The sequence below is a fragment of the Gallus gallus genome, chromosome 5 (assembly GCF_016699485.2).
Source record: "Gallus gallus isolate bGalGal1 chromosome 5, bGalGal1.mat.broiler.GRCg7b, whole genome shotgun sequence".
Taxonomy (NCBI): domain Eukaryota; kingdom Metazoa; phylum Chordata; class Aves; order Galliformes; family Phasianidae; genus Gallus; species Gallus gallus.
In genome coordinates, this window is record NC_052536.1 from 18,656,332 (window position 1) to 18,679,850 (window position 23,519).

The 23,519-nt window shown below is 44.8% G+C and overlaps 1 protein-coding gene and 1 long non-coding RNA gene across 3 annotated transcripts in view; one reads left to right on the plus strand and one right to left on the minus strand.

Annotated features, from left to right (window-relative positions):
* The window catches only part of PAMR1 (peptidase domain containing associated with muscle regeneration 1), a 53,266-nt gene that overhangs the window by 16,989 nt on the left and 12,758 nt on the right, over positions 1–23,519 (minus strand). For both annotated transcript variants that reach the window (XM_421084.8, XM_040701802.2), the window contains exons 4-6: positions 17,780–17,894; positions 12,134–12,351; positions 8,773–8,880 (exon numbers count right to left, since the gene is read on the minus strand). In XM_421084.8, the coding sequence (XP_421084.5) occupies positions 8,773–8,880; positions 12,134–12,351; positions 17,780–17,894 (441 nt within the window). The remainder of the gene's footprint in view (positions 1–8,772; positions 8,881–12,133; positions 12,352–17,779; positions 17,895–23,519) is intronic.
* Positions 1,526–21,010, plus strand: LOC107053458. The gene is made up of 5 exons (XR_006939453.1): positions 1,526–1,625; positions 3,615–3,698; positions 7,463–14,147; positions 17,439–18,460; positions 19,971–21,010. It is a non-coding gene; the product is annotated as an uncharacterized LOC107053458 (long non-coding RNA).

Consider the following 23,519-nt stretch of genomic DNA (forward strand, 5'->3'; position numbering starts at 1 on the left):
CTTTCTGACTTCAAAGCTCTCTGCAGGCTGGGATCGTGGGCACCATGAGCCTGTTGATGGCCACATTGGGTACCTGAGGTCCTAGAGCAGGATGCTGGGTGCTGCCACCATAGTCCTTGGGGCAGAAAGGTGTTGTTGCTGGTGAATAATTCCATGCAGGCCTCATGCCAAGTGACTGACATTAGAAACCTGCTCTGACTAGCACCTCAGTGCGAGCAGTGTCAGTTGTGGTGGAAAGCCACCCTTCTCTCTGTGACCCTGCTGATACCCTTCTGAAGCTGTAATCATTTCAGCTTTGTTCCTACCTGGAGCTCCACTCACAGAGAAAGAGCCTGGCACCTTCTTATGCTCTCAAGATTGACTCTCAGCTCCAGCTCTCCTGAATAAATGGTAACAGACGCTTCAGGGATCTCCCGTAAGGACGTTTCCTTTCTTTCCACCACCACCTTAAAGCTCCCACCTCTCCCACACTGTAGATCATTACTGACTAGGAAGCTGCACATTGACAAGCAGCCCAACTGTTCTCCTCTAGAATCTGGCAAGAGTTGTATGTGAATGACAGCAGACAAGGCTCAAGGCCATCAGTTTTGCTTTGTGACAGTCATTCTTCCTCACAGCAGGAGCGGTCTGCTGGGAGCTGAATTGCTTTGGAGGGCAGGTGGTTTTGGTCAGGACTCTGAAGAAAATGCTTCATGGGGGTGGTGTGTGTACACAGGTCATGCCTGAGCAGGCTGGTGATATCTGGTTTGCTTGCCTGTCTTCATTGCACCCTCAGCACTTAGTTTTTAGAGCTGGCAGGCTCTGAGTTTGAGGTGAAAGAAGAGAAGGGTTGCAAGTCTACAAGCAGGAATTAGAAGGAGGTGATCAAGGAAAGTGAAGATTTGTGAGGCTTGAGTTGAAAATTTGTTTTTTTCTAAAAGCGAGATTCTCAAAGCAGAGAAAAAAAACATGCAAACATTGTAGCAGATCCTCTACAGTAACAGACAATGGCACTGTGATAGGAAGTGTTCACAGTGGTAGCAGTGTTTTTTGGAATAAATAAAGTCTTGGACTTTGAAGAACAGCCCATCTCATGCAGAAACACTGAGATGACGATTTACTACAATGATTATTGGTCCTGGAAGCTCAAAAGCTCCTCTCACTGTTGATCTTTTCCAGTCTTCGCATTAATCCTGGAAACGTCAAAGTAAATCATAACAAGAGCAGCTCATCGGCCAACCCCAAGTACTAGAGATTGTAGATTTCCAGTCCTACTTTCTGGGCCTCCTCACTTTTGCAGCAGTTCTACCAGCTAGGAATAATTGCACAAAACTATGACATAATCCCTACTGAAATTCAAATCTTTTCATTCCCGTCCAGCCAATTGGAACTCATCCTTGATGTTTTCCAGCTCCCTGCTTCCGTGAATGAGACAGTATCCATGTGAAAATATGCTTGGATCACCCACTGTGATTTATTCATCCGGAGGCAATTTGGAGGTTGTTCCTTACAGTTAGCCACTTGATCTTTATCAGCATTGTTCACAGCCCTTAGAAAGTTGTGTTTCTGGATACAACCTTTCCGGCGCTCGGATGGCCTATTTAATTATACAACTGGACCTATTTGTGCCTGGGATACTGGACTGAGTAAGTCCTAATAATCTTCAGAATATACTTTCTCTATTATCTGCAAGAACTAATATATAGAATGAGTTCCCCAGTGCGTTGTTTGGAAAACATCATGATATCATACTGCAGGGGAGAACACAATCTGCTCAGAGGGAAGATTGTAGGGCCGCAGAGAAGCTGATACATTCATTATTATACTAAATTATGAAGGAGAGTAAATCATCTCGAGGTGTTTCATTTTGGAGATGTCAGCTTTCCAGCTAAGCAGGGACAAGCCTAGGCAATGCTGGATGAGAAAGACATTCTAAAGAATTTCATACTGTTTTGGAACTGTTTGTGAACGTGTGTTAGCTATAACAGGAAAACACCATTTTGTGATGTAGATTCACTCTGTTGTAGCTGACAGCATAGCTCATTCGGCCTTTTGCAGGGATCTAAGCTGGATTTTAGATAGAAAAGATGATCTGGCGTTGCCTGTTTAAGAGGAAGAGGTCAAAATTATGAAGTGTTGAGATGAGGGTGTAGGGAAAAGGAAAATGAAAGGAATTAAAAAGCAGGAGAGTACTAAAGAAGTAGAAGGGGGATTTGATTGGCTGTGAAAAGCAGTTGCTGGGCTCTTGAAGCGTACAAAGAGGCATATGGGAGCCATAAGAAAGAGCAAGTGGGATACCGTTTGTGTCGTCATTCCTACCACCTGGGGCCATCCTGCCTTAGTAGTGTTTTGTATCAGCTGCAAACAGCGTGCAAGGCAGTGGAATCATGCCCATGAGTACAACAAAGGGAAGCATGTAAGGTACCTGGCTCAGACATGTTTGAGTGTAAAATCCTCAAGGAGGAACAAAGCCTTTCAATGAACTTTGGGGGCTGGGGAAAAGAGTGAAACTGTCAGTGTTTCTGCATGCTGGTTATTCCAGCAAGCTTTCAAAGTGGTTTTAAGGTTACCCCAATGCAACTCAAGAACATGTAATCTGTACATTTGCACCTAAGAAGCTATGAGCTGTGGATCGGTTGTCTTCAGAGAGAACAAGGAGCAGTTAGAGGCAGAGAACTCAAATCCATCATCTACTCTGGGTCTAAGTTCTTCAGGCTCCAGGGAAATCAAAAGACACATGCCTTCCCCCTCAGCTAGGAGGCAGAAAATATCTCCAACAGCAACTTACAGCTGTACACCAGTCTCTGCAGTTTGCAACTTTTGCAAAGGGTAGGGGAGACCCAAGAGTGTGGCACAGTGCATTATGTTTGGCTTGCTGTACAATTATTTTGTGCTGAAAAGCTCATTTGTGACACAAGTTAGAGCAGACTTGGGAAGATGACTTTGTCTCCTTAGTGATTCACTGATGAAGCAATGAGGAAAAACATTTGTCCTGTCCAGCATGGTAAGAAGCTTGGATCAAGCTGTCCTCCTGTAACACTGATTGATCTTTTCACAAAGCAAGTCATACCGGGGAGAGTCCTCTGAATAATTTTACTCTGAGGCACGTTAGTAGACAGAGGAAGATGCTCAGGACTGTTTTGGGGTGGGGGAAATGGAGATTTCCTATGAATTATCTCAGAAAAGACAACTTCAGATGGAGAAGATAGCAATGCCTGGAGCTATGCCCTGGGCAGGATATTATGTTCTTTGCCAGAAAGTTCTTTACCAATTGTCCTTTTTGAAAAGCTTAACAAATTGGCTATTTAATAGACATTAAGAAAATAACAAAGGGACAGGAAGAATTATCAATGAAGTCATTATCTTGTCTCTTTAAGCCTTGTTATCAGCTGTAGTTACTCACTGGTGTTTCAAAACACTATAAAATATTATGAAATCAATCACTGCTAAATGGTATTAGCAACTTTCTCACAGACTGCATGACTTGCTCAATCCGATAGTTGCACTGACAGAGCTGAAGGAAAGAGCAGTCCTAGGGACAAGCGTTTTGCAGTCTGGTTCACAGGCAGCACTTGATCGTTTTGGACATTTGCAGTAATTTCCAACCTCAGCCAACAAATGCATTCTTCTTTTAGGTATTCCTGCCCTCCGGACAGGGCATCTTGGTTGTTCGTTTAATGGGATCCGAAGAGCTTTAGCTGGCAGCTCAGGGAACTAAGGTAACCCAAAATGGATGTTAGGTACCTGGTAAACACCAGGCATAATGTTTGTTGGTTTGGCAGTTGCTATGTAAGCAGTTCTGACATTCTTCTAACCAGGGGAGAAAGCTGCAGGAAATATACTGAACTGAAAGGTGGGCCAGCTTCCTCTATAACTGCACTAGCCATGTCTTCTCTGCAGGAATATCTTACCCTGCCTGAACAGTCCCTCTCATAAAGAGCAGTTCTACTGAGTAACAGTGCTCAAGGCAACTGTACCATCAAGTAGGGATTCTACCATGCTTCCCAGGTAAAGTCTGAGGAAGGCTCTGGAAGACACTACAGCTTTGCAATGTGACAGGCTAAAGGATTGTGTTGATTTAAGCTTTAGCCTGTTAGTCTGTAAAACCTGGGAACTGATGCTTTCCAGTCAAAGGTTTTTCCTGGTGTACGGGTCTAAAGGAAGCTGAACCCTAGTATAATGACTGTGAAAAAGGCCAGTAGCCTTTACTCCTCAGCAGCTCCATGTGCATATGTGTTTTGGCAGAAGGAGATGGTGTCTTATTTCTCATTCTAAACAGGTATGCCTGCAGGGAGCACAGGAGCAATGTGATGGAGAAACAGTGGCATTGCTCTCACTTTCTTGGCATAGCCACCCAAAAACAGCCAACTTGACAACAGTGGGGAAGAATTCTGTCCCTTTAAAAAAAGCTGTAATAGCTACTTTTCAATGGAAAAAAAAGCACACCCTTAGAAAGTTCTACATTGCATGTCCATGGTTAGGTGAGAATACTAGAAACTTTCCCCATGTGCCTCATCCTAGAATCTACTGGGATTAAAATTCTGTCTAGGCTATGCCAAGTACTGACAACTGGGCTCATTTCTCCCACAGCAGAAGACAACTGCAGGGAATAGGGCAATGTAAATACTTTCTCCCTTTTTAAAACATCAGTCGGTCAGCTAAGGGCAAGGACATCCCTAAGAACCATCTCAAGTCATAGTTTTTAGGGCAGAGAAGGACGGAAGGGGATTGTTTCAGCAGTAGGGAAGGGTCTGAAAGCTATATTCAGAGGCTGATTGGAACATGGTAAGGCCAGCCCTAGAAACATCAAAGGCTACATCATGGAGTTAGTTCATACAGCTTAGCCAGCTGGATTAGACCCGTCATTAGGATGCAGAACAAAGCCTTTCTTCTTGGCAAACGGGAGCAAGAAATAGAATGAAAATGGAAATCGGTTCTGAGTCCTGAATTCCCTATTCAACGTGAGATCCCTTATTTGCGTAGGAACTCTAGTTTGCCTGGCTTTCTTTGAAATAAAGGTAACAGGAAATTTCAGGGCAGGATGAGGTCAAGGTCTCTTGCTTTGGGGACAGCGGGCCCTGGGAGGACTCTTGAGCCAGAATACCCTGTCCTAGGAGGAGAACAAGCAGAGGGGGAAAACATTTGCCATGGGGTACCAGGCTACCATCTCCCCACAGCTGCATCCTCAGCAGGCAAACTCAACACTGAGACTTTAGAAAAGGCCTTTTTAAGTTTGAGATGACCAAGCAGTTGTCACACTGTACAGTGTCACTGATAGTCTGATACCTCAGCAGATGATTTAGTAGTCGCTTGAGTAGAGCACCATGATCAGACCACTTGCTCATTAGTTTTTCCCTACTATGTCTTTTGAGGAAGCTGCTGCTCTGTTTCAGAGTTTTACAGGCTGAGAGAGTTTTTGGCACTTGCCACACTTCTGGCTGCAGCATTATTTGCATTAAAATCCACAGAGGTCAGACAGAAAAGCCTGGCTTTGATCTCAGTTGGCTCAGGGGTCACTAGGAGGAGTGTACAGGTATACTGCAAATTCAGCTTAAGATTGGGAAGAAGTCCAAGAATTTCAAATAGGAGTTAAGTTCCTCTACTTACTGTATCATTCTAACAAAGCACTCCTATGTTTCAGAAGGTATTTGTTGCTTGTCACTAGGTTTTTTCTTGGTACCGTGTTTTAGGAGAGAAAAAGAAAGGAAAGATCTCACTCCGTTGGTTGGCATCTGTTTTACAATTCCTTATAGATCCTTTTTTTAAAAAAGCAATCTTTGGAATGCAATCAGACATATTTAAAGTAAGCATTTCTTGACCTTAAGCATGACTGGTTGAAATATTAATGGCTGCTAGAAAGAGATGTGCCTGCACTCCAGCTTGTACTGTTGAAGCCTTTATATCACCATATTCCCTCAGACTGGAAACAAAGTCTTCTACTGTCTGCCACAGTAAAAGAGAGAAGAGAGCACTAGTAATCAGCAATCTGTGCCTTTAATCATTTTATTAATATTGCAAATTGCAACTGACAGAACAATTAGGGCTGCATGTTACCCCAGGAAAGCAGCTTGACCAATGTTGATGATCCTGTTAAACAGATGGAGTTTACTTTAACAGATGAAAAAATGGGTTCCTTGAGGTTTGTTGTTAGAGCAATTGCCATAAGTCCCACAGTGATTCCCAAACCTTTAAAACTACAAATGGAAATGGATAAAAAGATAGACTTGCACTGGGACAATAAGGGACTTAGAAGTTCTCTGTTTCTGTCATGAAATGTTTATTGCTTAATTAGTTTTATCTGGCCTCAGCTCTTTCCTCAATGAGATAATCCCTCACTTTCCCCTCCTCCAGAGTGAACCCCTTGGATTTCTCTGACTAAAACTCTCATATCTCTCTGGCTACCTTCTGCTGCTCCACCTCAAATCTTCTACATCCACTTAACACCAAGGGTCTCTAATTTTCTTCTCTCTTTTATCCATTTTTCTAATGGGATTCTACCTGTCTTACTCCAAGAAAACCAGCCTGAAAGAACCAGGCTGACAGTGTCCAAAGTCATATTCAGCATTCCGAAGAGTGACCATTTTATGACTATTTTCTACAGAAGTAACGTTATTGCCTTGGTTTGACCTCACAAGTCACAGGAAAGCACTGTTGCTGCAAACCTAACAGACAGAAGATCCTGAGCATAAAGTGATCTCCCTTTAATATTTAAACTGCAAAGCTGTTCAGGAAACTATGTGACTAATTTTAAAATAATTTTAGCCACAAATGTATTTTCCAGTTCTTCTTTTTGCTCTTAGAAGACAAACCAAACATCAGCTTTCTGCTTCTTTTTCCCCTATATACTGGAAAATACTTACGATATGTTTTGGCAAAACTGAAGGAAATATTAAAAAAAAAAAAACTTCTTTGAAGCCAGAAGGAACAAAGGTTTGCCATGATGTTTTCCCAGCGTGATGCTTTTTTATTCATATATAAGAAAAAAAGTCAACCTTTATGTATGTTACGGAAGACAGAAATGTAGGTGTTGAATTAAGTATTTCCTAGCTTAAGCAAAAGTCCAGCGAGCTGCCACAAACATTAGAAAGTAGCAATATTTTATCCAACTGCTCTATTCTTTCAAAAATCAAACTAAAGGATTCCTCTCAAGATAAAGATCTTTCTGTGTATATTTTTAAGTATGTCCTCCCTCTGGTCCGTTACTACGTACAGCCTCTACTGCTTACACTAAGATGGAAGCCTCATCCTATTGTTTATCCTCTACTTCCTTTGTTGTTTGCTGCTTATGTTACGTGGCTGAAATTTCTACACTGGAATTACAGAAGTAGAAGAACGTGAGCTTTCTTACATTCCTTGGCTGTAGTGTAATGCCTGCCAAAACTAGGGTTGAGGCTTGCTGGAAATTTATTTAATTTGAAATTTAGGTTGGTTCTGAATCAAATGGGAATCTTTCTTTCTTTTTTCATTTCTCTCCTCCAAACAGGAATATAATCTCACTGAGTAACTGCAAAGAGCTTCAAGTTTCCAGTCCCTAAATGACCCGCTACTGGCAGGAAAAGGGTTGTTAGCAGAAGAAGAGCCTGCCACATTAGCCCGTAAGTCACGAACTCTCAAGTTTCAGCAGCCCACTTTACACCAAAAACACATCAGAAATCTGAGATCTGGTAGGATATGGCATGATTTTCTGAACCAAAACTTTTTTGGGTTTATATAGTATGTAGAACTACTCCTGTTCTGGTCTGCTGGGAGAAAAAGTCAGCTCTTACAAACTAGTTCTGAAACCATATAAATCTAAAGGTCTTGTATCTCAAAATAATCCATTTAATAATGTATGGAAGTTCCATGTCACTATGATTTAACTTCCCTGATGAAGTAAAAGCAATTTCAGGACAGAAATCTATTTCTGAGGCAGGCACAAGTGCAGAAAAGGTTTTGAAGCAGTGAGGTTTGGTGCATATTGGCTATTCTGAAGTAAGTCATACTTTTTGTCTTGGGCCAAATATAGTCCCAGTTATATTTCACTGTTATCACTGGAATCCTCCAGAGTCAGCTGGAACTCTAACTCAGTGCCTTTAAATTATGGACACTGCTCCTTTCAGTCAGTAGATATGATAAAGCCTTTATCATAGCATGTATCGCACAATTCTTACTCTTCCTTGCTCTTTAGAGCCCTGTTAGATGAAGTCATTTGCTCGAGCATGAAGAAATAAAAACAATAAACAGACAGTGGGTTTGATCAGATTTCAACAGCATTCAGTTGGTGGAACAAAATCACGTGAATGACTGTACGTACACGGAGGACCACCAACACAGACAGAATCAACTACTTTGTTGTTCATTCTGACCCCAAAGCTCTGTCATTCGAGGTGCCAGTGCTCTACCTTTCAGATGGCCATTAAGGAGAACAGATGTCCTGGGACTGACTCTGGCTAACACCTCAAACGTAGGGCTCAGCTGAGGTATGTGCTGTTAGAAGAGAACTGCTGTTCCATACAGTGGGAAGTAGCAGACAGGTTACTATCTCTGGAAAAGGCTGGTCCATCACAAGATTTCTTGTATGCTGTTCACCAGCTTCAATTCTGTTTTACCCTTTTGCACACAGAGATAAAGCTCCAACAATATTCAGTGGAAACCTTCACAAACTGCGCACAGCATGTCTCTAGAAATGCTACAAGTGCATTCTCTGGAACTAAGTTTGACTCAGCCTACATACCAGTGACACTTCCTAACATTCAAAGGCCTGCATTAATGACAACCCTGGAGGGTGATCGTACACACAGTGTCCGTACTCACAGTTTTCACAGCGACTCCCAGTATAGCCAGCGAGACAGGCACATTTGTAAGTACCACTTTTGTCAAGAATGCATGTTCCATCGTGAAGACATGGAGATGAAGAACAAGCTATAAGAGAGAAACAAGAACATTCATGATGTCTCAATAGCATGAGGTTCTGTCTTTCCTTGTTACATTATGGCTGGGGGTAAATTGCATATTCTGGTAAAAAGTGAGGAAGATACAGTAAATGGCCTAATGCTTGTTAAAAAGCTTTTTTACACTCACTGAAGAGGAGATCTGCTATGGATGGGAAGTTCTTTCCCCAGCATTCTTATTCTTAACATTTTTCTCTGACTACTGTCCAAATGTGAGAAAGGTTTATGGAAGAAAAATAATTTACATCGAGCTCCAGCAGTGTTTAGGCTTAGCCTAATTTAAAGAAGTATAACACCAACCTACACTTCTCCTGCCATTCGTCTCAGAATTAAAGGATGAGTTCCAGGATCCATAATAATTCTGTACTATTACATTTGAAGCACTCTCTGTGCTGCAGTCCAGAATGACAGATATCAGAAGTGGCAGTTTTCCTTGAAAATACTTCAGTTGAAGCATGATGTTTGAGTTGTACCCAGATGGCAAGTGACAAGAGATATATAGATGCCACATTTGGATTTCTCCAGAGGTTTCATATACAGATGTAAGCGCAACTTGTGTCTGTGTGGCCAGTGAATATCTCCCAGTTCTCTCTGAGGATTAAGGTCTAACTAAGGACAGTAATTTGTTCCTGAAGAGGAATATGTATATCTGGCAATTGTACTGTGTCCAACTAACCTAAAAAATCTCTGAGAAGGGGCAGGAGAAGGAGGAGAGCTTGTACAAACTGATAGCTGTAGTCACTGGTTTGAAGCCAGAGTACTTTCAGCTTTGTCCTCACCCCAGCTTTTTTTCATAACTGTGAATGAAGATAAGCATCAGATACCACCCTGGAAAATGCCTGATACTCAAGAGGAACAGATATTTTTCTCTTTAAGAGTCCTGATTGCCTAACTTCAAACACCATGGGACAATACTGCAAAACATTAAGGCCCCTATTTTGTGTCAAAGATCACTACATTATGGGTACGGAAAGTAGAGTGCTATTGAAATTCAACAACAGGCTTTCATCTAAACAGATCCAACATATGTCTAATCCCTAGGAGATCCTGATGCCTCCCCATCTGGCCCTCCACCCTTCTCATATGAAGTCTGCTGAGTGTCTTCATGTCACTCATGCCAATTACTGGCTTCCATTTGACAGTTGGCATGGGATGAGTGACAGAGCTCAGGGACCTAACACCTGCTTCCAGATCAGGCAGCGCAGCAGGCTGTACGGTCTCTTCCTTTAAGAACTACATACTGAGCAACCTTTCTAAAGGGGAATATAGGCTTTGAACTTATTCTGTATTAATCAAAATCTTTCTGGCTGTTGAACCAGTGACCTCCGTGCAGCCAATGTCACTGCTTCAGCAGGCTATGACTTATAAGTCAGCACAGAGCTCAGTGGAAGGGAAACAGAAAGGGAAGCACAAACCACCTTTCTACTCCTCTCCATTACACCACTAAGCTGCTGGCAACACCTGGTCAGCTCCACATCCTGAAAGTGTTGCTGCAGCTCCCACCTGCACCACAGGCTATTGCTCTAGCAAACCCTGCGCAGCCTCCTCCTGAGACCTCAGCTTTCCACAAGGCTGTGCACAGAGGGGAATCTCAGGGGAAACGCTTCACTTTGTAACGCGTTGCCAGAGCTTTCGATCTTGTGCTGCCCTTGCTCTCAATTCTGCACTGCCCCATGCACGCTGTATTCTTCCCCAAAACTGTCCTGCTGGCCAGGTTAATGCTGCACACAAAGAGACGCTGGGAGTATTTTAAAAGCCTTTCACTGCAGTTACACATTAGGCCAGAACAGCCTCATAATAAAGCGTACAATGAGACCTCCTCACAAACTCTAAGAAGCCCTTTGCAACATGCTCTGTGTGGATTACCACACTTGCAACCACCCAGCCTCAGAATAATTACCGCTAAAAATGGGGCGGAAATAAAGTGCTCAACAGTATTCGAATACCAAGTGTTCCCTGCTGGGTAGAGAAAACAGAATCAATTCAGCTTGTGCCATATGGAAAATGTTAGTTTCCTGAGTGTAGGCAGCCCTTATGCAACATAGCCCACACCACAGTCGTTTGTTCTATATCACCTCTCCTGCTGTAAGCCCAGGCAAACTATCAATAGCTAAGTGCTGCAGCTACATTACTAACGGGTATACTAAAGGTAACAGCTGAAGAACGGGGCAGGCTCAGGAATGCCGTAGGCACCGCATGCAGCGGTATGCACACTTCAGATTGCTAGTTACAACCCCGATCACTGGCAACAGCTGATCCATGGTAGGTTTGTATATTTATAGAAGGATTATACAAACTAAATAAACTTCCTGAGCCAGATATACTCTGGACAACATCATGAAATGTGGGTCATCGGGGTGTGCAGAAGGCAAGTTACGCTGAGTCATAGATCCTGCAGGGTTTTCCTATGGCAAAGCAGCGCTTCCTGATCAGTCTTCTGTGCCAGAAGCACTGGGGATATATTTGACCAAAATTCCCTTCATAGCTATACAAGGGAAATCCAGAGTGAGCGTACATATGGGTTGAAATGCAGTGGCAAAATGAGGAGAAAGCTATGCTTTCTGACTTATTTAGCAGCCTGAAAAAAAAAAAAAAAAATAGAGAGCAATGCAGGGCACTGAAGCACTGATGCTAACAAAAGCACTGGAATTCCAGAGCCCCGCTTCTGTCATTCATAACACTAAGTTCATCACAGAATGGAAAAGGCCTCTATTTTCTCTTTCTTGAAGAAAAGAATCTGTTCTTTGTACACGCTTTATTTGAAAAGCCCTAATGGTATGATACATGAGCCAACACCAGAGGCATGTCAGGGCATTTTCACTGAAGTAATTGTCAAGCTTTGCATCAGGTTTCTCCTAACTGAGACGGTCACTGCTGCTGCACACAGCGTTGAGCAATTCCACAACTGCAAAGACATACGTGCCCCTTTCTCTGTCTTCTGTGCTCTTCGTTCTCAGGTTCTCACAGAAAATTCCCACAAAACAGCAGCTTTTCTGTGCTCAACAGCATGCTTGCTCTTCACACAGGTAGAGGGAACTTACTCTTTGTTAGGAGAGCCTCACATTCACATGCTATGTGATGGCTTTTGAACCTTCCCTGCGCTGACTTTGTGTAAGCTGCTGTAGGCAACACAGCATGAAAGTTTTTAATGAAGCAAAACAGGGAGAGAGATTAGTGAAACTGAATTAATGAGAATGAGCGTTCCACTTTTTGGATTATCTTACCTGTAATTTCTTCAAAGACAGCGTGAAATCCATCAAAGTTCTTGGATCCATCGGACTGGAAAAGGACATGGAGTGAAGACCCGGTGCTTCGAATGGGAGCTGGCCTTTCATTCCCACAGAACTTCTTAATTACTCGGCTGTCCAAATTGTCCCCATCACGTACCTCCACATAATCATACTGGCACATGTAATCAAACTCCAGGCTCAGCATGGAAAACCTTGAGGAATAAGGACACACACACACTTAGGCCTCTTACTCTCCCCTGTGCACCCTGCCTGATGTATTTGGAATTTTGGTTATGCTACTGCCCCCACCTCTGTGAATCAGCAGGTGCTGATAACACGAAGGCCCTCTCACTCCATCTCAGTTTTTGCATCACGATCCTTGGAAGCGACTTCACAGAGGTGCTCCATGAAGGTTTTTAAGTGGCTGAACAGTGAGGTCTAAATTGAGGTCATACAGTCTGTTCACACACATCAGGACCCTAACCAGTTCACAATGTTAAAAATTCCACCTACAGTCAGATGCAGTAGGGGGTATATTTTTTTTCCTAGCTGTTTGCTAAAAATTGTTCTCTTTCCCCTAAGTAGAGTCCTAGGTACTAAAAGTAATGGTATTAAAGACCAAGGATCAAAAGCTGTTTACACTGAAAGCCAGCAATTCTGGGGACAATGAAAACTCAGAGACGTGACAGAAGAAGAAAGAGACAGAGAAAGGGAATCTGAAACAGTACAGAACATTAGAAAGCAAAATGGTAGTAAACCCCTGATGTCTTGCACTTGCCCTTCTTTTAAAGATAGAAATAAGGGACAGCAGAAGAGAAATATTTGAAGCTTTTTCCCACAACATCTGTCTTTCCTAGCTTTGATCCAGCCACTGCACAAGACTCTCGTTCATTAACAGCAACGTTATATGCTGCTGTTTGAGTTCAGCAGGGCACAGAGCCAAAGCATGCCACCAGAATACGAATGAGAAGCAGAGTAAGAAACACCAAGGGATTCTGAAGAAAAAGCAAAGGCTTAGGGGTGCCTGGCCTAGGCCTGGTACAGAAGAAAAGAATGAGAAGGTCTGGGCCTGGGAAAAGGCCATGTTACTAACTGAAGATCATTTTATAAATGAAACTCCTAATATTCTCAGTCTTCTTGAGAACTCCTAAATCCATATGCCGTAGTATTTAGGTCAAACCTTCTCTGCTGCCTTTTCCAGTGGGGGCGTAGTGTTTTGGAAAGACTGTGTTTTCGCACCAAATAGATGAGCCAAATTTTGGATCTACTGCCAGAGATCTCACAGTCTGAAGAGGCAAAAGAGTACTAGAGCCTATTTCCTGCTCTTCTCTTTTGCAGACTCGGGCCATAAGGAAGCTCCTGTGTTACATGAAATTACCTTTTACTGTCAACTCATGAACTGACCTAAGAGTCTTTTTCACTCAGTCACCTTTGTTCAGACCATGCAGTTGGTTTTAAAGCATCAGGAGTACACTACACAAAGAGAAATGGATGAGCAGCTGTAGGAAGCTGTATCAATGGAGCAGAGCCCCTCATTTTTTAAATAATCTGGTGGAGTATAAAATAAGAAAAAAAAATGACACCTGCTTTTAATATTCATAAGAGATTTATTCAACTTAGCTTTGCATAAAATGCATGTGTTGGAAGGCTGAATTCTAGTTCTGTCAGGCTTGCCAGAGACATCTCCACTGGCAACAGGTTGTATGCTATGTCTTCAAAACATCCTTTAGCTAGCAGGCCAAATCCCAGAGACCTCCCCTTATGGAAGTTACAAAGCAATACAAATTAACCAGTTTGTAGCAGAAATGCTAAGTCAGGGCCTGAAGCAGTAATTGAGCACCTGGTGGGAAGGCAGGGCCAACCCAGGGAGCTCAGGTGCATGCAATGCACTTGAGTGACTGGAAGAGGTGGAGCCAGGATCCATCCCTTCCCAGACTTCATTTAAGGGTTGACAGGGGAGGTGAGGGTGTTTTGCTGAAGATCCCTGCTTACCTGAGGCCTTTGTAAGGTAAGCAGCTTTTTTCCTTTGTTTTATTGTTTACAGCTGTTGCATTTTGGCTTGTTCTCCTTTGCTCCAGCCAAAGACTTTGCTACCTGTCTACTATCACTGTACTTTCCATCACGTTATAGCATTGTACCATTCATCCCTGTCGCACTTATCAGGCTGCAGTTTATTCTGACTCAATTCTAAATATATTTACTGAGTTCTCTGAGCTGTTACATTTCTGATTAAAATTAAGTATGTTTGTAAGTATACCAGGAATGTTTCTGGGATGCCTGCCATGTAATGAGAGAAAGAACTGGGATGACAGCATTAACTCCCTGTATAGTACTATATACAGATGCAGAGGCAAGCTCTGTCAGGCAGTGCATTCCTGAACAAAGAATAGCAAGAGACGTCACACACGGTGAATGAAAAACTTGTATATAGAATACTGTTTTTAATGGTTTCCTGTGCTTTAGAAAAGAAGAAAACAGAATGTGAAATATGAAAGGCATTATATTTTCCTTAGCATAAAGGAAATAGTCTGTGTTGATGACATAAGAACCGAAGATTAAGACTCAGAACTAGTAGGTCAAAAAGTCTGCTAAAGTCACTCAAAGCTTCTTGGCTATAGACTAGTTGACAGGACTCTTTACAGACTGCAATGTGTATCTCTGTTTAAGTCAGTTACAGTCTATGTAATGAGTTTTACATCCCTTACCTGTAAAACTGTGATTATATCCTAATTCTATTGGCTATTAGAAAGTTAAGCCTTTTAATTTAGTGCTACTGGTCATCAGAGGCAAAACAGTGGAAAAATACCATATTGATTTCATTACTGTCTGCAGTGGGAACACAACCACCAATCCCTCTGACAAAATCTTATAGCCAAAGGAAAAGATTTAAAACTGTCTCTGCTGAGACATTAACAAAAATGACTGAAAGTTGTAGGCTACTACTACTCCGGTATGACATCCCTGTTGTGGCTTGGGCTGAGGGAGCCTATACGTTACAACCCAAGGGAAAGAAAGGCTGGGGAAAAAAAAAAACCACCAAAAAAACAGATAAACTATCACTGCAGTCTGGGCACCATTTATCAAAACAGCTCTGTTTAGTCAACCCCCAAAGGACAGCATGGCACAGCTTGAGGCAAGAGAAGATTTATCTGATCCTGAGAGTTTCACTCTTCCTGCCCTGTGTAAGCAGAGACAAAACACTTTTATCCCTTTCTGTCCCGATCCCTTGCCCTTGCAAGCCGTTAGAGCAACAGCAAACAGAACTTGTGAGGAACACACAGAGGGAAGGAAGAAAGGCGTTATTTTGTTCCCAGTGATGCTGATTCAGCACAAGGCTGGCTGTGTTAGAGCTCTAAGCAGTCAGCCCTCACAGAGGGAATCAACGCGTCTATACAGAATGCAGCAAACGCAAAGGTTTGGCAAGGATGGCAGGCCCGGGAAGATGATGCTAGAGGCCTACTCTTCTGTGTAGGTATGACTTAAATGAGAAGTTTCCAGATAAACATACCCTTCTTCCCCAGTATCCATCTGCTGAGGTACCAGTGACCAGTTTGAGGCCCACCTTGAAAACCTCAGAAGATTCAGAACACTCCAAGGTTTTCTTATGTGAGGCAGACAACAGGACCTTATGTCTATTGGCCTAGAGATTTCCTCCTATGCCTTCTGTCACACAGGGTGGCAGGATTAAGCATGGACTTTCAGGACAGCTCCCAGTCTTTCCCTGGAAATGCCATCCCATCTGCTGGAATCCCAAGGCACCCAGGCATCGAGTTTAATTCAGGCTGGGCACAGGGGTTATGCTTCTCCAAGGCTATCTAGCTCAGATAAATGTAGCTGCTGACACCAGAAGGTTGATAGCTCAGGCCTTCCCTCTTAGAGCCTTCTCCAGCTGGACTGTAACATTATGCCACAACAAGCTGATACTGAGTATTGAGTTTAACTATAGGCAGTATAGACATGGGGAGAAAGAGACAGGTGCTTACTGGAAGGTGCCTCTCATACTGAATACATTTCTTCATCTTCTGGTAACAGTAAGGGTAGGAGCAAAGTGCACAGATCATGCACAACTACATCTTCCAAACACTTGTGGGTGGTCCTCAGGGTCCAGTAAGAAGGCCCTATTTTTTTCCAAAGACTTAGTGCATCTGCTGTCTTATTTTACAGCATTCCACTACAGCATGTCACGGCAAGTACTCCAGCTTGTTCTAGTGCTCTCTGTTAAAGTAGTCTTTTCTCCCTTTCTAGTACACCGCACCTGTTGTCATTGGATGTCATCTCTTTACCCAAGGATGGGTGGCATCCATCACTAATATCCATGAACGGGATCCATTTCTGCTTTCATACCCTTCCCCATAGAAGTGAAGGCAGGCTGACAGCTGTAGTTGCTGAAGAGCTTCTTGGCTGAAGACCTTCACAATTGATAAAGTCTCATTTAAAAATGTAAAAATACTGGATTAACATCTTCCTTAACCTGTGCTGTATATACCACACACAGAGCCAACAATGTATTTTAAAAGCAAAATAGCTACAGCTCATACTCTGAGACCAAAGTCAAGCTGTGTTATGATGCCAAACTCTTCCTCATAGTATTGCTTCCCTGAGTCTCTCTGTGTTTGGAGAATTATGTGCTACATAATTCTTCAGCCAAGAGGCTCCAGCACTAACCAGGCAATAATTACAGCTGCTCATAACTACACAGTGGGCTTGCATTTGTGAGTCTGAAGAAAAGGGTATTAGCGTTGGAATGCCACAAGCTCTTCATTGCTGTTCAATTTATTTATCTTCCTCTTATTAAATATTAAATCTCTTTAAGTATATAGGAAGAAATATGTTTGTGTATCTAGCATAGTTCCTTTGCCTGGGCTCCAAAGCTGGTGAAATATTGATGTGAAGGCTTTAGCTACTGTTTTTATTATATTAGCTAGTGGGTTTTGAATGTGATCTCCTGCCAAGCTCCCTGCTGTGTGTGTGAGCTCCCTGCCATGCACATATGAAAACAGTATTAATTACCCTAAAAGGGCCTTTCCTGCACTAGGAAAGATACTTGATCAAGAACTGTAAGCTCAAGTCATTTGGGGAGGGTCAACAGGACAAAGCCCACAAAGGCTAGAGCAGCAGTGCCTTGCAGGAGAACAGTCACATCTCCTGACACATGAATGGTGAGAGGAGTAGCAGAGGCTGGTAGAAGACAGGGCTAGTAAAATGAGTGAAAGAAAATTCAGAGGGGAAAATGCAGGCTAAATGTGAGGCAGGAACCAACAGCAACTCTCTCCTGACGTAAGACAAAATGTTCCTACAGCTTTTCTACAGAGAATGTTTTAGGTCAGCCTGGAGCACTCCTGAGAAAGTACTGGATGTTTTTGTGTCAAGGTGTTGAAGAGATCTAGAGAGATACGTTGTGCCCAGTATCTGAGAAACTCTCCTCCACATCCAGCTGTTCCATATGTGGGAACTGAAGGCAAAGCACTGATGATCTGTGCAGTGGCTGCCCATCACAAGCTGGGCCAGGTGTAAGCTGAAGTTGTCAGATGTGTAGTGGTGGTGCCCCAGGGCTCCCAGCTGCTGACTCTCATTGACTCTGCTGTGAATGCCTTATTATCTACCTGCAACCAGGACTGGCTGAAAGCCATTATGACCTACCTTAATTCAATGTTAAATCCAGCTTGAACATGGATGGTCCATTCGCATCGTGCATTCAGTGGGTAACTCTCCAGCAAAATCTGACCTCTAGGAGCCCGAAAAACCTGTCCGCACCCTGGGAAGCAAAAGAAGGGAAAAAGGCTGTCTAAGGAACCTTCAAATTACAGCTGAAGAAAATACAAGTGGGAATCACATTGGAATGAAATGATAGGGTGGTTTAGGAAGATACTACTTTCTCACAAGGCAGTAACTAAAATAATAGAACAGCCACAGAAAGGTTATAAGGAGTCATGATTCTACTAGAAGTACTGTCTACATTAAGACTGACCCAAGAAAAGTTTTACTTTCTTGCTTCTCCCTGCTTTGCAAAGCAGCTCTATGATACTATTTCTTACAGCATTTGCCTCGTTCAGGTTTAGCCCATCTCCAGCTCACGAAACTTTTGATAGATCTTATGATAACCTGCATAATCACTGGAGCTGAGGGAACTGGTGGGACATTGCCAAAGGCATAATGAACACCTGAATTAGTCCTTCACAAGGAGATATTTGGAGGAAAAAGTTGATCTGTTCCTACAGGGTGTGTCCATTTGCCTTCAGGGTTCACCACATCGTCCTCACATGTTGGATGCCGGCATACCAATGGATGCATGAAATCACCAGGACTTCACCTTGCTGTAGCGTATGTATAACATACAGCCCTCACCCCTTCTCTGAGGTTCATTCCTATCCTTCCTCTCCTCCTGTCCTCCTCCGTCAGTGTCAGTCAGCTTTATACCATAAACTCTACCTCAGTGCCCACCAGCAGTTGAACAGGACAAAGGACTGCAACCACTTCTGCCCAGTCTAAGAAAACCATCAGGGAAAAAGAACCTGAACAAACAAGCAGACAAGGTCACATATGGAGGAAGCAATCTTTGTGGCCATCCTGCATCTGCCCCAGGCAGCTGTCCAGGGATAGTTGCTCTATTTCCTCATCTTGGATGCTGAATGTTTGTATCCCAAAGAGTTCTTTCACCTTATGTAACCTCTCCCTTTCCCCAGCTATAAAATATGGCTGACAGAATTTTCTTCTGTGGAAGAAGAAAAGTTGCTTAGCAATTTCCGCAGAGCCTTCTGTGATCTGTAAATTGAAGTGCTAGCAAAATGCACAGTTAAATGATTGCACACCACGCAGAGCTCATTGCTCAGTTTCTGCTTTCCCAACTACATTTTTCGAATGGAGTCTTGCACACGGCTACATTCTCCAGTAAACCTTCTGTTGCTTTGCTGGGGATGAGGCTGTAAATGTGAGCCAGAAACCGTAACCGAGTCTAATAGCTCAGCTGAACCAAGGGATCCCAATAGTCTTCACACCACAGGTAACTCGGATAAGAAAAAGACAAATGACCCAACAGGTCTACAGGGCAAGTCTCTCACTTTGTTTTAGCTTCTTAGTTCAACATAGAACCCTGCCCTCTCCATTTATTTCCAAAAAGGAACGCTACATTTTTAACCAATAATGCAGCACCAATATTCCCTACAGGAATGGTGGATTTAATGCTTGCCCTAAGGCCTGTCTTTCCTTTAGGAAAAGAGGGAGACAGTGACCTGATTTGCTGAAGTAGCAAGCGCCCACAGTTCCCATGGATCTTAGCGCCTGGAAATCAGTCCTGCTGCATCTCATCTATGGGGAGACGTGAAAACTGAGGGTCAATTGCTCCTCTTTCTTAAGAATTAGTTGCTCAAATGAAATGCCCTTTGTTCATTTACCCTTGGTTACCCCTAATTAGGCAGGACCCAAGGAAAGAGAAATCCTGCTCGGAGCTGTTCCTCCCAAGTGTTTCATCCTCCTCTGTGGCTGGCTTCGTTCCTTGTGTAAAAAGCAAGGATTAATGACTGTGCCTAGCAGCCACATTTACGATTCAGCAAGGCCGGCAGGATCTGTTGTGGTGCACATGATAATGCTCCTTCCCACAGCAAGGAACAGGGCCTTGTGCTGCCGCTGGCTCCTGCCTCAAAAACAACCTGGGACAAAGCTGCTAGAAATCTTCAGATGGTTTGACGGAGGGGTTGGATCCTCTCAAAGAAAGTTTCCCTTTCGCCCCAAGGGCCTTTTGAGTTTGCTGTGCCTTTAGCAAAGGAAAGCCAAAGAACTGGTGCAAAGAGATACTTGTGTGCAAAGCATACTAAATGCGCTTTTCTGTTTGCAGTGGTACAGCCTGAACTCTCTGAAGGAAACAGGCTTGGCCAGCGAAGCAGGTGGTCCAGGGGCCAGAGAGGGAAGCATTCAATGACTTCCTCCAAAAGAACGTTCTCAGGTTTTCTACCAGCATTCTCGGTACAGAGCACCTGTGACCAGATCTGTGCTCCTGTATCCCCAGCCCTTCTCCCAGAGGTTAAGGTGACTCCCCACACCAACAGTTCAATCATCTGTTGATCAGGAGTCCTTCCTCTTCCCATCCTGAATTTGCGGGAGTCCTGGAAAGCTCTCAAGAATAATTTACATCCTAAACACAAACGCTGGCAAATGCTGCCTTATTTACAAAAAAAAAAAAAATAATCCACTTTGGCAGGCTGTCAACATCCTTGTTCCGTTCCTGTTCCTGAAAAAAGGCAGCTTTCAGGGCCGCAGTGAGATTTCCTCTGAGGCTTGTTACTAACAGAAAACAAAACAACTCAAGAGACCTCCGAGTTCCTGCCCATAACGACCCGTGGGTCTGAGGACGGAGAGGTCCTGAGGAGACCTCCAGTAAGAGCCCACTACCTGCTGTTCCAGTGCCACAGCATCGGTGCGGGGCTCCCTCAAAGGTCAAGTGGGCGAAGTGGGGAGGGGCAGCAGAAATGCCTCTGGTGTTCACAAACAGGCGGATATGGGAAGGTAGCTGCCACTGTCCCACCTGGTTGCTATCTGATGCTTACGGCTGGCTGGTGTTACAGGGGATGTGTCATGTGCAGAGTCTCTGAAACTGCAGTTACTGCTGTCACGGGGGCCGCATTCAGACGGCAAGCAGAGGAAAGATGTTGGGTAGCACTGCTTCCTTCTCTGCTCTAGTGGAGCACGTCTTCTGGAACGGTGTGAAAATCTGAGCCTGAGTGCATGGTGCAGAGGAAAGGGTCCAGCAGGAGGTTGGCTTTTTTCTCTGCTTTTAGACTCTGATGTGTATTTTAAGGGGTGACAGTGCAACCTAATAAGCAGACCCACAAGGAAATATCCTGGTACCTGACTGCCTCCACTTACTGCACTGTTATTTCCGAGCAACATTTTCTTGGACTCCTCTGTACCGTTTCTTTTTTTTTACCAAACAGCCTGGTCTCCTTTTGCTGTTTCTCAGCCGTGCCCACGCGCTATGCCAGCACCCGCACAAAGGGCGCAGCCCCGCTGCCCGCCCCGTGGTCCTCCAGCCACCTCAGCACACCTGCCAGCGACCAGGAGCCGCTTCCACCGCCGTGCCCTCGGGACTGTCACCGTGCCCTCAGCAGCAGAACGCGCCCCGCTGCCGCCCGTCCCCCCGCAGCACGAGGCGAGGAGGGCCGCGCCGTGCCGTGCTCCTGCGGGGCGCCTGGCGCCACCCAGCGGCCGTCTCGCGGTACTGCAGCACAGAGCGCGAGGGCCGCCTGAGGGGAAATGGCGGGCTGGCGGAGCGGCTCGGCGGGGGGGGGTCCCTGCAATGCCTTCCCCGCTAGCTCCGCCACTTCCCCGGGCACGGCACGGCTCAACCCTCGGGTAGCGAGGTGGCAGAATGAGAGGAGCGCCCGCGTACAGCGGAGCCCACCCGCTGCCAACGCTGCGCGGAGCGCTCAGACCCGGGAGCAAAGCACGAGGCGGGGGCCGATGCTGCGCGGCACCGCGAGGGGGAGGCAGAGGGCCGCGCTGCCGGGGAGGGCCGGGCCGGGCACTGCCGGCTTCCCGGGGTCGGGGAGATCCCTGCCGGCAGCCCGGCGCTGCCGTGTGTAACTGCTTTAGGTGCTGGGGAAGAGAAGGCGAAATGGTGAGAGGCGAAGGCTGGGGGCGGCTTGCCCTCAGCGGAGGGGCGAGAGAAGCGTGGGCCCGGCTGGGAGGAGGAGGTGAGAACTTGCAAAGCAGCGTCAGCGGAGGAAGACTCACGAAGGCAGCGCCTGGGAGGAGGGCACCCCCTCTATTTCACACCGCGCCCACAAAGCCGTGTCGCGACATGCAGACCCGTGGTCAGGGCTTATGGGCAGCTCTGCCTCGTAGCTCAGGGCGCTGCTGTTGCGCTGCAGGGCGAGATGTCTCATCCCCTGCCTTCCGTGGTTGCGTTCCCTGATTTACCGACACGCGGCTGCTGGCAGGATGCCCAGAGCAGCCCACCGACTTCCAGATGTGATTCTGCTACAGGTACCAGGGAGACGCCTCCTCCTCCTGTCTCCAAAACATGGCGTGTCAGCACATCTGCCAGCAGCTCGTGTGCTGTCATTCCCAGGCTGCTGCTGGCAGCCTTCCAGGCCAAACTCCACATAGCTGTGAGCTGTGAGCCAGCACCTGGAGTGGGCATGGTGCTTTCTGGCCACGCTGCTACTGCGTGCCTGAGCCTACATGGGAGCCCCAGAGTTATCTGCAGATGTGGAAGCCAGAGCAGGAGTGCAGAAGCACGCTGTGACCACGGCTGTCCTGCCTGCTCCTCTCTGAGTGGAAGAAACAGCAGCAATATCTTCCCACCACACTCTGACACTGAAGTACCCAGAACCATCCAGACAAGCCCATCTTTTCAGTGCCACACTACAGCCCTCAAAGGAGAAACCTGTAGGAAAAACGGTCAGTCCAAGCTCTGTGAAACTTCAGCATTGCTAAAACCTCCTAATAGACTGCAGTGCAAGGCTGTATTTGCTTTAATTTACAAGCAGACCAGGCAGAAATACACCATAGGCCACCAATCTATTCAGGATTAGATGAACTAATGATTCTTTCTTGGCTGCTTTCAAGTGCTTGGGAGCTTTAGAATCATCCCACAGCAAAAGGGCCTTTAAAGCTGCAGTGGAAATGCTAAGTCAAAGCCTGAAGCAGTGATTGAGCACCTGGTGAGAAGGCAGGGCCAACCCGCAGGAGCTCAGGTGCATGCAATGCCCCTGAGTGACCAGAAGGGGTGGACCCAGGATCCTCCCCTTCCCAGACCTTATTTAAGAGTTGGCAGTGGAGATGAGAGTATTTTGCTGGAGATCTCTGTCTACCTGAGACCTTCCCAAGGTAAGCAGTTTTTCTTCCTTTATTTTTGTATCTATGGCTGCTGTATTTGGGCTTGTTCTCATTTGCTGTTGCTTAGGATTGATTGTGCTACCATACTACTACTACTGTATTTTCTATCACGTTATAGCATTACAAAAGTGCAATCAGAAATCATGTTCTAAATTGCAAGGGACTCAGTTTATCAACTTCTGAAGGCCAAGACTGAGTTAACCCTACTGACGAAGTGTGGATTCCCTGCGTTCTGCTGTTTGAAATAATTATTTTGTTTGCTTTTATCTTCTGAACTGTCAGGAGCTGTATTACATAGGAAGGCAGATTAAATTGTTGCTTTAACATCTGTGACTAAGATAAGATGAACCTTAGGTGTGTGGACTAATGGACAGAAAAGAGTGGGAAGAGTAGACGCTGCTTTCATCCCTTTCAGTAAACAAAAGTTGATAATAATTGAGAGAGAGTTGGTGAAAGACTGTACTTTCACCCATAGGGAATTGGTAAAGGAAATGCTTGTCTCCAATTGTTTTTGGAGTTCATTATTGAAAGATAGCACTGGGACCAA